This window comes from Oculina patagonica, chromosome 1 (genome assembly GCF_052425735.1).
Source record: "Oculina patagonica isolate OP01 chromosome 1, crgOcupat, whole genome shotgun sequence".
NCBI classification, from domain to species: Eukaryota; Metazoa; Cnidaria; class Anthozoa; order Scleractinia; family Oculinidae; genus Oculina; species Oculina patagonica.
Genome location: NC_135758.1, coordinates 25,747,153 through 25,760,064, shown reverse-complemented (window position 1 = coordinate 25,760,064; position 12,912 = coordinate 25,747,153). Strand labels below are relative to the sequence as shown.

The window sequence follows — 12,912 nt, the reverse complement described above, 5'->3', positions numbered from 1 at the left end:
CCCCCCGGATCCAGTTGCATTCGAGGAAACAGTCGCAACTTAATGTTATTAGTGTGCTTTATTTGTTAAGTTTGAAACCATAAACACCCAATAGAGACATGACTTAGTTGTCTTAGTTGATCGTTGTTGTTTGGCTACAAGTAATTTTACAACAAGCTACCGGGATACGGGCTACGGAGACCCGGGGTCCCGTGGTCTGCGGAAAACACGGCGTCTCGGGGTTTGGAAAACACGGGGGTCCCGATTTTATACAAAAAAAAATCATAAGCTGAAATTTTGTTTGTTAAAAATGAATTTAAAAGAGCAGACGACGTTTCGGCGCTACTCAACGTCATTATAAAGTCAAAAGGTTAAAAGTTGAAATGATAATAATATAAAACCTGAAACAAATACAAACATTTGTGTCTTAAAGGTAAAATACTCAAAGAAAACCAATTGAAAAAAAAGCTCATTTAAAGTACTAAAGTATCAAGTAAACAGTTTGGCGCGAATCGGGTCACTGAGTGTCGAGAGAAGGCTCCTTTGTTACTATGTTGTGTTTTAAGGTATCCCCCGATGGGACCATAACTGGGTCCATAACGGTATCTATTGGGTCCGCGATGTTTCTCCAGCATTGAAGACAATGACATTTTATCCCTGGTGTTGCGGTGATCTGCTTCCCAGTTTTCATCGCCTCTCTTGAATCTGCGGAATAAAGATAACCGTTCAGTTCAATCACTTATCAATTCAGTACTATTAACATTGCATAATCAAACGTTCAATATCCATTCCCGCGGGTGCTTTATATTCGCAGTGTATAATAAAACAATTATTGAATTCGCTGTCGGTTGTTCGTGATATCACGAAAAACCTCATCCAATATGTGTTAAATTTTTACCAAGAAACAGAATTAATAGCCATTGCCACTCGCAGGCGAAGCTATTGAAAACCGCGTCAAAAAGTCGGCCTTGGCGGACACGTTTTATACAAGATCAACGGTTCCTTTCCAATTGCAGCTGCTGACATCTACACCTTAAAGGATCCTAGTCAGCCTCCGCCATTTTCTATGCCATCTAAATTCGGACATTTCGCATGTTAAAAAGAAATCCTCGTCCATCCTTGTGCGTTTGCTTTACTGAGGTCTTAAACTGCCACAAATGATTTTTAAATTATCGGTGCTTATTTTTGACTAGGTTATTTTATAATTCTTTTGTTTATTTGGAGTGAAATTTTTGAGTTGAACTTAAAAGATCCTAGTCATCCTCCGCCATTTTGGATGCCATCGAAATTATGAAAAAAACTATGGCGAAGCGAAATCTTATTGCATTCGAAGTCGGTTTATTTACTTTTAGCAGTTTCACATTGATCTCTTTCCTTTAGACACACTCCGCGAAAAATATAATACCGAAATTCTCGTATGTAAACAAAAACAAAGGCGTGGCTGACTAGGGTCCTTTAACTACAGTTACACCACTCTTGGAGCAGGAGGAGAGAAATGCGTGGAGAGTCAGTGACGAAATATAATGGGTATACTAAACCCCGGCGTCAGGTTGACCATGGTACCATGGTTTTTCATAGTCAACCATGGTTGACCATGGTTGACTATGCTATGACCGTGGTGTCTGACCATGGTCCACTTTGGCCACTGACCATGGTTCACGGTCAACCATGGTCAGGTAATATAATTGTTAATATTAAAAATCATTGTTTTGATAAGGGTGCCTAAGGTGTTTTATAAATGATTAAAACTCATATTCATAACTTTTAGCTTGTAACTGTTAACTTTTATAAAGCACTGGCCGAAGAATGCCTACACACCATGTACTACCATGGAAAACCATGTCCTAGAAAGTCCACAAGACAAATCATTAACCTAACAAAATAAATGTACGATTTCATCAGATACAGGTCCAAGAATTCTCTAATTGGTGGCTTCAACTTGCTAAAAGAATAATTACATTACTTATAGGAGTGACTTCTTAATTTCTTTTTAAAGACCATGGAATACCATTTTTGACCATGGCCAAGGTAATTAAAAATAATAATTATAATGCATTTCAATGTCTTTAACATTTGGCTGACTGTGAACTATTTTTCTACCAATTCCCTTAAATGCAAAATAAATTTTTAGCTTTCTGGAAATTCTAAGGAATTAATGGGTTTTCTAGGATTTTAATAAGCCTATGTGTCAATAATAAACTTGTATTTTCATACGAATACTGGAGTTCAATTATAAGCCTTGAATTTCTGTCAATTTTTGTTAAATCCAACCTCAAATACTAAAAATTAAAAAAAATTGAACATTACTAAACAACAAAAGCATTGCATACCGAGCTTAGATAAAGAATTTATGCCGCAGAGTCCACTTTCCGTTCACATCAATATGTCTCCAGCATCGTTAATGAAGAAAGATTTTCCACCCTTAAAACTGTCGAAAACCTTGGCAAATAAACTGACAACCTGATATGTGTTTCATTCTCACCGTTTATTCCTTTATAAACCTTGACAATTTCACCACAATGAGATCGCAAAGAGCAAGATTCTTCGAACGACTCTTCGAACTGCTTTCAGCCGTGCCGCCATTATTGTTGAGACCGCAGTTCAACTTTCCAGCGGAATGCTGTTGAGAAACCAATCACGTTACGCAAACTATCCCACGTGATGTCATGTTTATCGTTATTTCATTCTCCTTTTGGCGCTGAGGATTTGAATAGTCTTGTGATCGTTGGTCGCATGTGGGAACGTTTTTTATTCTAAACTGTACAGTCAGTATGTGTTTCGCTTTGTACGGTTATTATAAAGAACAGATTGTGCTTTGTTAAACGAAAGGCAACTAGTGTTCTGTTAGCTGGTGATTCTTGGAGCTGATCAATGGCCTTGTTAATTTCTGCGGTGTCATAGCACTATGGCAGTTGGGCAGTCATTTACAACTTGAGCGGTTCGGTGAGTACAAATAAGCTTGTATTTCCCTGATAAAACCAGATGGGCTTTCACAGAACTAGAGGCTTGTCATTTAAAGAATCATAACACTATTTGCACGAACTGCATTGTAGCCGTTGGATATGCTTGGTGAAATTATTTCGGCTGTGCGTGTGTGACGTCCGTTACAAAAATTCCCGCTTATAATTTCGTTAAGGAGTAATTTGAATACCGAATTAAAATTCCCCAATTAGCTCACAGCTGCTTACAGGCTTCATCAGGGTGTAAATTTTTACACTGTTGTGGATTGTGGATTTTACACTGTAAATTTCCCAAGGCATTAGTGCTATCTGATCTTAAAGGTTTGCAAGATCTAACAAAGTTCGTGTGCTCTAGTAATGAGAATACCAAATCATTATAGCTACTTAAATACAAATTGAGAGTTAATTGGGGCATGCATTTGATTTATTTTTACAGGCTAAAGTGTAGCAAGGAAAACTTCCAAACTGGACAAACTAGAAAGAACTGAACTTTATCATGCATCTTATCAGAAGACAGCCACCAGCTAAGTCTGCCTTTTCTTGTCTGAGTCAGAAACCATAAGCCCCAAGTTTTGAAGTAATATTAGTTTATATGCCAAAGAAAGGCATCTGCGTTAAGGCATTGTTTCTGAATGCACATAGGTATTTAATGAAAGTGTATACAAGAAAATAGTGTTAGCCCAATAAAACTTTGTTTCAAGCTGTTGTTAATGGCTGTTATGTTTTTATGTCTACAAATGTAAACTGATTGGGCTCTTTATATGCATTATATATATATTTTTTTCATCTGTTATAATTAAGCAACAGAACGTTTGTAAAATCATGCAAAGGATAAATAGAGAACATGGTTGACCATGTTTTTTCATGGTCTGTATGAAAGAATGGACATGGTTGACCATGTTTTTTCATGGTGTACCATGTAATTTCATGTTATGGTGTGTCATTTTGCTACCATGGTTGACCATGGTCAAACACGGTTTTAGACCATGGTCAAACATGTTTGACCTTGTTAGTTTCACAGTCAATTTGACCATGGTTGACCATGGTCAGCCTTGTGCAATTTAACGTTCATGGTCGACCATGGCCAAACCATGGTCAGACCATTGACAGACCATGGTTTACCATGGTCACCAACCATGAATAACCATGTTCAAAGCATGGTTGACCATGGTCTATCCATGGTCCTGATACCGGGGAAGGACCCTTCGAGACATCGATATATCTATGAAAAAAAGCAATGAAATGTCTACAAACCTTACGCTATTTTTTTCTCCACCATGGACTTCTCCTTGTGCTTCCACCAAGCACGGTTCCATCAAACACAACAGCAAGGCACACACAACGAAGAACTTGAACCAACTCATGGCAATAACACCTGTAGAAGTCTTGCTTGCTTGAAGTTGTTCTGAAATAAGATTCAAATTCGTTATAATCCGTGGCCAGGTCAAATTAAAGCTTAAATAACCTATAAAGAAACATGACATACTTCGGTCTCCTTTTTCCGCGCGATTTTAACCTGTGTCTCTAAAATCACCTTGAATGCTCTAAAAGATACATAAACAAATGAGCAACAGAAGGGCGGATTTTTGTTTTACAATTACATGCTATCATATGTCAGCTGAGTGCTGTAACCAATCATACACTCTCCCTAACAATTAAATTGCAAAGTGGACGTTCTGATCACGCTTCCGAATTAACATATATATTAAAAATGACCACAGATCAATATTCATGTATTCTAAACAAAAGTTTCCTCTGGTATAATGATTAACATCTTGAGACGTACGTACACGAAGTTTTAATCTTCGTGTACCTAAAGCGAAGTGGGGGGATTTACTAATTACAGCTCCCCGGCCGGTCTGCTTGTAACATAGCGGGCCCTCGCATCAGTTAAGGGGATGAATAACAGATGAAGTTCTATCTGTCTCTTGTTTGGAAATGGCCACATCAAAATTCTTACAGTGCAGCTATTGTTGCCCGGGTCACCCAGACAATTAAAGTTATCCAATTACAAAGCTGAACGGGAATAATAGATTCTAACATTTTATTTCACCCAATGAAATGTCGAGAACAAAACATACGGAATTTAAACACTTTTTTTTTATTATAATGAATTTCAACTTGTTCACTTATGAAACTTATGCTGAATAGAACAGTTGAGTAGTTTCACATGCTACACAAATGAATATCGTGTCATGCAAGTGAGCGAGAACTGAATTCAAACTGTATCAAAGCAGTGAACACAACGGCCCCATGTTTAAGATTATTGGATTACACGGGGCTGGGGTACCGAGAAATGGGGTACGGAGACCTGGGTTCCCGTGGTCTGTGGAAAACACGGCGTCTCGGGGTGTGGAAAACACGGCGTCTGTGGGAAACACAGGGCTCCAGGTTTTTTTTTACAAAAAAACAAAACAAACAAATTTTTCTCTTTAAAATCATAAGCTCGATGTTTGTTTGTTCAAAATGAATTTAAAAGGAGGAATTTGGAAAAAGATTTTATCAAAAACTTAAATGCTCAAAGGTTATTAAAACTCATTAACAAAAACTCTAAAAGAGCAGACGACGTTTCGGCGCTACTCTGCGTCATTATAAAGTCAAAAGGCTAAAAGTTGAAACTAGAATATATAAAACGTTAAACCATTAAAATATTTTTGTCTAATGGGTAAAATACTCAAAGTAAAACAATTGAAGAAAAGTGAAAATAAAAATCTTATTAAAAGTACTAAAATATCAAGTAAACAGTTTGGCGCGAGTCGGTGAGTCACTTTGCGTGTCGAGAGAAGGCTCCTTTGTTACCATATTGTGTTTCAAGGTGTCTGGCAGAATAGCGGTGTTTACTAATGCGTTGGTGTAAGTGTTTCCTGAATTGTTTGCGGTATTGTGATATCTGCCGAGTTTTTTTGTGGTGATCTGGTGTTCAGTGCCCCCCAATGTCCGCCTTCAAAATTGGGTTTGAGGGTTTTCATTGAAGCAATAGAAAACAACAACTTTGCCACCAAGCTTTTATTCAATAATCTGCCCACAATAAACTATCCGTTGGCTGTTTAAAAATACACTCACTTTGAAAACTATATTTTATGTTATGTCTATTCTTTTTTATTCGTATCACATACAGGAAATCACATGAAATTGATAAATGAAGCATAACCGATCGCAATCGCTGATAGCTAGCTGATGTAATTTTCCATCTTTTTTTTTATTCTGACCCGTGCTCTCGGTTAGCAGCATTCAGCCCTATTGGGGGACCGCGACGTTTCTCTGCGTCTAGCATTGAAGACAGAGACCTCTTATCCCTGGTGTTGCGATGATCTGCTTCCCAGTTTTCGGCTCCTCTCTTGAATCTGCGGAATAAAGATAACCATTTTAACCACATATCAACTGTACTACAAACATTGATTGCATAATCAGACGTTCAATATCCATTCCCGCGGGGGCTTTATATTCGCTTTTATTATACACTGAAGTCTCAATCTCTATTCTGTGAGCTGCATATAATTCTAGATAATGGCTTTATTTGCCTTTCTATCAGAGCGGGAAATTGAAAGTAATTGTAGAGGGTAAGGTTGCTGGGAACATTCCACGAAAAAGTCAACGAAAGAAGCAAGGCAAGTGTTCCAAGTGTACCTCAAGAAACAGAAAGATACAGAACCCAAAGAAAAGACTATTTAGCACGAGTATCTGAGGAATTGAGTCCTTTATACTTTGTTCGAGACTTCAGTGTATAATAAAACAATTACTGAGTTCGATATTTTTCTTGATATCAGTGGTTATTTTTCACCAAACCAATGAGAAACAGAATTAATAATCATTGCCACTTGCATGCAGGCGGAGATATTGAGAACCGTGAAAAACAATCGACTTTGGCTGACAAGTTTCGTGCAAGATTGATGGTTCCTTTTTAATTGTAGCTGCTGCCAGCTACACCTCAACTACTTGCACCGCTCCTGAAGCGGGAGGAGCGAAATGCGTGGGAGAGTCAGTGATGTAGAATGAGCGTGTAAACGTGTGCGTGTGGAATGTGTGTGGAATGTGAGTCTCATTATGTAATCGACTTAATATATGCTTGTAACACTCGTTTAAGTCAGTTTGAATAAATTGTACTTGTTGGTTGGAGTAAAAATCCGCATCGCCCGGTTCCTCTGATACATTAACAGTTAAAAGTTTCGCTCATCGACATGGCAGACGGACTTCGAAAACCTGAGCCGCTGAGCTTCGAGGGAAATGTGTCGTTAAACTGGAAAAACTTCAAGCAGGAGGTTGAAATATTTATCGCCGCCGCACATGGAGAAAAGGATGCCAAAACTAAAGCATACATTTTTTAAATCTAGCAGGAAGAGAAGCAATTGAGAAGGAAAAGTCATTTGTTTACGCTCCCGCTGTGCTAAACGAGGATGAAAGCGTTCGCGTCGCAGCAGAATCTCGCGAAAGTATCGCAGTGCTGAAAAGAAAATTTGCCGAAATCTGCGACCCTCGTGGAAACGTGATCATGGAACGACATAAATTTAATACAAGAGCACAGAAAGTGGATGAACCATTTCAGTCTTTTGTGGCCGATCTAAGAATCTTAGCAAACACATGCGAGTATGGTTCTTTGAAGGATGAGCTTATTCGTGATAAAATAGTATGTGGTGTCGCCTCTCCACTCATCAGAAAGCAGCTTTTGAAAGAAAGAGATCTCACACTCGACCGCGCTATCGACATTGGTATTGCCAACGAGTTATCCGACAGAAACAACAGCGAACTCTCGAGTAATGTCAGTGATCCAAAGGAAGATGTTCATGGCGTTAGCAAAAGAGGAAAATTTCCGAAGAAAGATTTGAAACCTGACATCCAAAATTGCAGGAACTGTGGCAGCAACCATGCACCTAAGCCGAAATCCTGTCCAGCGTTTGGTAAGAAGTGCCTTTATTGTGGAAAGCTCAACCATTTTGAAAAAGTTTGTTTTCAAAAACGCGCTGGCGGGCATCCAAGTACGCGTCGAGGTTTCAGTGGTCAGCGGTTCAATCGAGATTCAAATGTTCAACGGCCAAATCGCAGGCGTCCTGTTGACGAAATTTCTCCTGAGCTTCCTACCGCACAAGATGAGGATTTATTTGTTATCGACGCGATAACTACAACTCCAGGGCACAAGCGTGAAATCTATTGCACAATGGAAATTAATGGCAAACAAGTTGAAATCAAAATTGACACTGGCGCTAAATGCAATGTCATCACACTTGATTTGTTCAAACGGATCTGCCGCAATGAGAAGATTGATCACACGAAAGCGGTGCAATTAGTTGCCTATGGCGGAGACACATTGGCTACACTGGGAACTGTGAAGTTCGAAGTTCACACGAGGTCGATATCCCGTTGCCTGGAATTTCACGTCATTGACAAACCAGTAACACCATTGCTTGGTCTTACGGACTCTCTGAGCTTGAATCTCATTCAGTTGCACAGCGAGGTCCACGAAGTTGAAGCTGCTGGTGCCTTCCGTGCAGCAATACTTGAAGACTACAAAGATTTATTTGAAGGCGATCTGGGCAATCTACCTGTCGTTTACAAGATGAGGCTTGACCCTGTTGTCAGACCATCTCGCAGAATACCCCTTGCAATGGAAGGGAGTGTGAAAAAAGAGCTTGATAGGATGGTTAAGATTGGAGCAATTGTACCTGTGTCCGAACCGACTGAATGGGTCTCACAAATGGTAGCGGCAAAGAAGAAAGACGGCAGTATCCGCATCTGCATCGATCCGAGAGATCTCAACAAAGCCCTTAGAAGACCCCACCATCCTATGAGAACGGTTGAAGATGTTGCATCGCGCATGCCCAATGCCACAGTGTTCTCCACACTTGACGCGAGAAGTGGTTTCTGGCAAATCAAACTTGATTGCGAATCTTCATTGCTCACAACTTTCAGTACCCCGTTTGGAAGGTACCGTTTTCTTCGCATGCCGTTTGGTCTCACATCTGCCTCAGAGGTCTTCCAGCGTGCCATGGAAGAGCTGTTTGCTGGATATCCCTGTGCCATAATCGTAGATGATCTGTTAGTATGGGGCGAGGGAACAGCGGATCATGATGTAAACCTAAAGAAGATTCTACAAAGAGCACGAGAGGTCGACATGAAGCTATGCTCAAAGAAATGCAAGTTCCGACTTGATCTAGTGTCTTACGTTGGCCATCAGTTCACAAAGGGTGGTCTCAAGCCTGATGAAGCCAAAGTTACTGCTATTAGAGAGATGCCCACTCCTAATGACCCAGAGGCACTCCGACGATTTCTTGGCATGGCCAATTATCTTCACAAGTTCATTAGCAACTTCAGTGAGAAAACCGCGCCACCACGCGAATTGCTGCGGAATGACACACACTGGAGCTGGGAGCAAGTAAAGCAACTAACTTTCGAAGCCCTGAAGGAAGACATCTCTCAGCCACCAGTTCTGAGGTACTTCGACCCCTCAAAGTCTGTCACACTGTCTGTCGATGCCTCAAAGAGTGGTCTTCGTGCTGCATGCTTGCAAGATGGTTGCCCTGTGGCCTATGCTTTACGTGCCGTAACGGAAGCCGAAACACGATATGCCCAAATCGAGAAGGAGCTTCTCGCAGCTACATTTGCATGCAAGAACTTTCATGATTTCATCTATGGTCGACAAGCTATCATCGAGACAGATCACAAGCCTCTTACAGCAATCGTAAACAAGCCTCTTCACTTAGCTCCTGCTCGTCTACAACGTATGCTTTTGTTGCTTCAAAAGTACAACTTGAAGTTCGTCTACAAGAAGGGAACTGAGCTTTATGTAGCAGACACATTGTCACGCGCCTATACTGATGAGAAGCCAGATGCTGAGGCTGATGAGCAGATGGACATCCTGTCCCTCACATCAATCTCCCCTGCACGCATGGCCGAACTTCAGAGGCATACTCTTGCAGATCCTGTTATGCAGAAAGTTACTCATTTTATCACTAATGGCTGGCCAGCAAAATCCAAGAGTATACCCCCAGAGGTACAACCATACTTTCCAATACGAGATGAGCTGATCGTGGACGATGGAATCATCTTGAAAGGCCTGAGAGTGGTAGTTCCAGAAACGTTGCGCAGAGAATACGTTCAGCAACTCCACAAGGGACATCCTGGTATGGATGCTACGAAGAGAAGAGCAAGGGAAGTCGTGTATTGGCCTTCTATGCTGCTCGACATTGATTCTGCCGTAGCGTCGTGCCAGCCTTGCAACAGTGCTAAACCCCACCAGCAGAAAGAGCCACTTCTAATGCACCCGGTCCCTGACCTCCCTTGGTCCTTTGTAAGCGCCGACATATTTGATTGGAATGGTTTGCAGTACCTGATACTCGTTGACTCCTACTCTGGTTGGTTCGAAATGAACACCATCAGTGATTTGTCGTCCAAAACCGTGATCCAGAAGATGAAGCGACACTTCGCTGTCCACGGCATTCCTACCAGGCTGCTAACAGATAATGGTCCTCAATTTTCAAGCAGAGAATTTGAGAGATTCGCAAGTGAATGGAGCTTCGAGCATGTAACCAGCAGCCCTTATTTTCCTCAGTCCAATGGTCTAGTTGAAAATTCTGTTAAGTAAGCCAAGAACCTGCTTGACAAATGCAAGAAGGATGGCTCTGACCCGCTGCTTGGCCTACTTAACCTCAGGAACGTTCCAAGAGATCAAATCCTAGGTTCTCCTGCTCAGCGATTGATGTCCAGGCGCACCAGGTGCGTTCTTCCTGTTGCTAAGAAGCTCCTTACTCCCAAGACACTCATCAGCAGAGATGTCTCCTCGCGTTTGGAGCTGAAACGTCGACAACAGAAGTCTTATTTTGATCAACATGCCAAACCTCTCCCACCTCTCAGTCCACAGCAGGTGGTGCGACTTCAGACCGATAAAGGTTACCAGAAATTGGGCATCGTTAAGCAGCCCAGTGCACAACCACGGTCATACATCGTACAAGCCGACGGAAAGGAGTACCGCCGAAACCGTAGACATCTCCTGTCTGTTCCGGAACCAGCGACAGACCAGGATGTACCTCCTCCTTCCTCGCCTGTTGTACCATCCGACCATAATGTAATTCCTTCTCCACTTGTTGCGTCTCCAACAACACCCAAGACGCCCGCCAAATCTTCAGTCCCACAGCAGTCTTCGGCGAATGCACCCGTTAGACCCCAGGTGTCTGCTCGTGGCCCAGAAGGTTACGTTACAAGATCAGGAAGGGTATCAAGGCCAAATCCAAAGTTCCAGGACTTTGTAACTTGATTTGAGACATTTACCGTCTAAAAGCTTGCCCAGACTTGATTTGTTACTGACATTATTTTGACTGTTTTGATTTCTGAATTTTTGTGCTTGATACTTCGCTTTCACTAGTTTTGCTACAATGTACTTATTTTTGCATAGAGGGATGTAGAATGAGCGCGTAAACGCGTGCGTGTGGAATGTGTGTGGAATGTGAGTCTCATTATGTAATCGACTTAATATATGCTTGTAACACTCGTTTAAGTCAGTTTGAATAAATTGTACTTGTTGGTTGGAGTTCTGCTCTCGAAATCGTCAAGTGACGAAATAATGGGTATGCTAAAGAACCCTTCGAGGCATCTATGACAAAAGGCAATGAAATGTCTACAAACCTTACGCTATTTTTAATTGGATAACTTTAATTGTCTGGGTGACCCGGGCAACAATAGCTGCACTGTAAGAATTTTGACATGGCCATTTCCAAACAAGAGACAGATAGAACTTCATCTTTTATTCATCCCCTTAACTGATGCGAGGGCCCGCTATGGGAATTCAAACTCTTGTTAAGATTTTATTCACACTTGTGAAGAAACAAACCGACGCTTTGAACTCGAAACCTTGCTCGAAACTTTTAGTCGCACTTGCGAAGACACGAACTCGCGCTTTGAACTAAAACTCTTGTTAAGATTTTATTCACACTTGTGAAGAAACGAACCGACGCTTTGAACTCGAAACCTTGCTCGAAACTTTTAGTCTCACTTGCGAAGACGCGAACCCACGCTTTGAACTCAAACTCTTGTTAAGATTTTATTCACACTTGTGAAGAAACGAACCGACGCTTAGAACTCGAAGCCCTGCTCGAATCGTTTAGTCATACTTGCAAAGACTCGAATTCGCGCTTTGAACTCGAACTCAACTCTTGTTAAGATTTTATTCACACTTATGAAGAGGCGAAACGCGCTTTGAACTCGAAACCTTTCTTAATTTTTATTTCCACTTGTTCACCTTTATGCAACTGTCGCCCCTACCCGTCCCCCGCGCCGTCGCTATTTGCACCGAACAAAACCTACCAGTATCACCCTCCCGGGGAGAATTTGTCTTTTCTTGGATCTTTCCGAGCGTTTAAATTTCCCGCTCGTATGCTAATCGGAAACTTCGTCAAATCCCTCGTGTGTTCTGAAGCTGTTGCGCCATTGTTCAAAAATGGCCATATAGGGTCATTTTTAGCTTGTAAAACAAAGCCTATTGTTATCAAAGTTGAAACGCATTTCTTGATACGTACAGAAATATATGAAAAACACAAAGTATTATACGAAGTGATTGAGAAATTCACCCTGCTTTGGTGTGTTAAGAAACGAAAGAAGATGTGTAAGAAACTAATGACAAGCTTAGCCCTAAAAAAAATTCTGTCCAGGAGGTCTTTTTTAAAATCTTGTACATAACTTGTCACCGCATGCCAGGAAATGTGAAATGAAACCGGTCCTAGCTATGTGTACGTGATGTTTCTTGTGTCACGCAGTTTCTGCTTTTGCGGTTTTGAAACGTGCTGGTTTATCTTCTTTAATAATATTATTTGCTAAACTGTCGATATCGGTATTGTTTGCGACCTTAAATGATTCAGTCCTGTTTCATAAGTTTTCTTGGCAACACGGTCAAGTTTGAGGCGGCGTTTTGGTGTTTTTGTATCAGCTATACGACATTGGATATCCGACGGACAGCCGCAAGTATGAGTCGACTTTGGTAAGTTATAAA

The 12,912-nt window shown here is 41.1% G+C and overlaps 1 protein-coding gene across 1 annotated transcript; it reads right to left on the bottom strand.

Moving 5' to 3' along the window:
* Window positions 1-49: 49 nt before the first annotated feature.
* LOC144644022 (uncharacterized) lies at window positions 50-4,531 on the bottom strand. Its single transcript, XM_078503427.1, has 3 exons — window positions 4,474-4,531; window positions 4,194-4,344; window positions 50-684 (listed from the first exon to the last, which is right to left on the bottom strand). The coding sequence occupies exons 2-3, from the start codon at window positions 4,301-4,303 to the stop codon at window positions 453-455; spliced, it is 342 nt and encodes a 113-aa protein (XP_078359553.1). The 5' UTR covers window positions 4,304-4,344; window positions 4,474-4,531; the 3' UTR covers window positions 50-452.
* Between the last annotated feature and the right edge of the window lie 8,381 nt (window positions 4,532-12,912).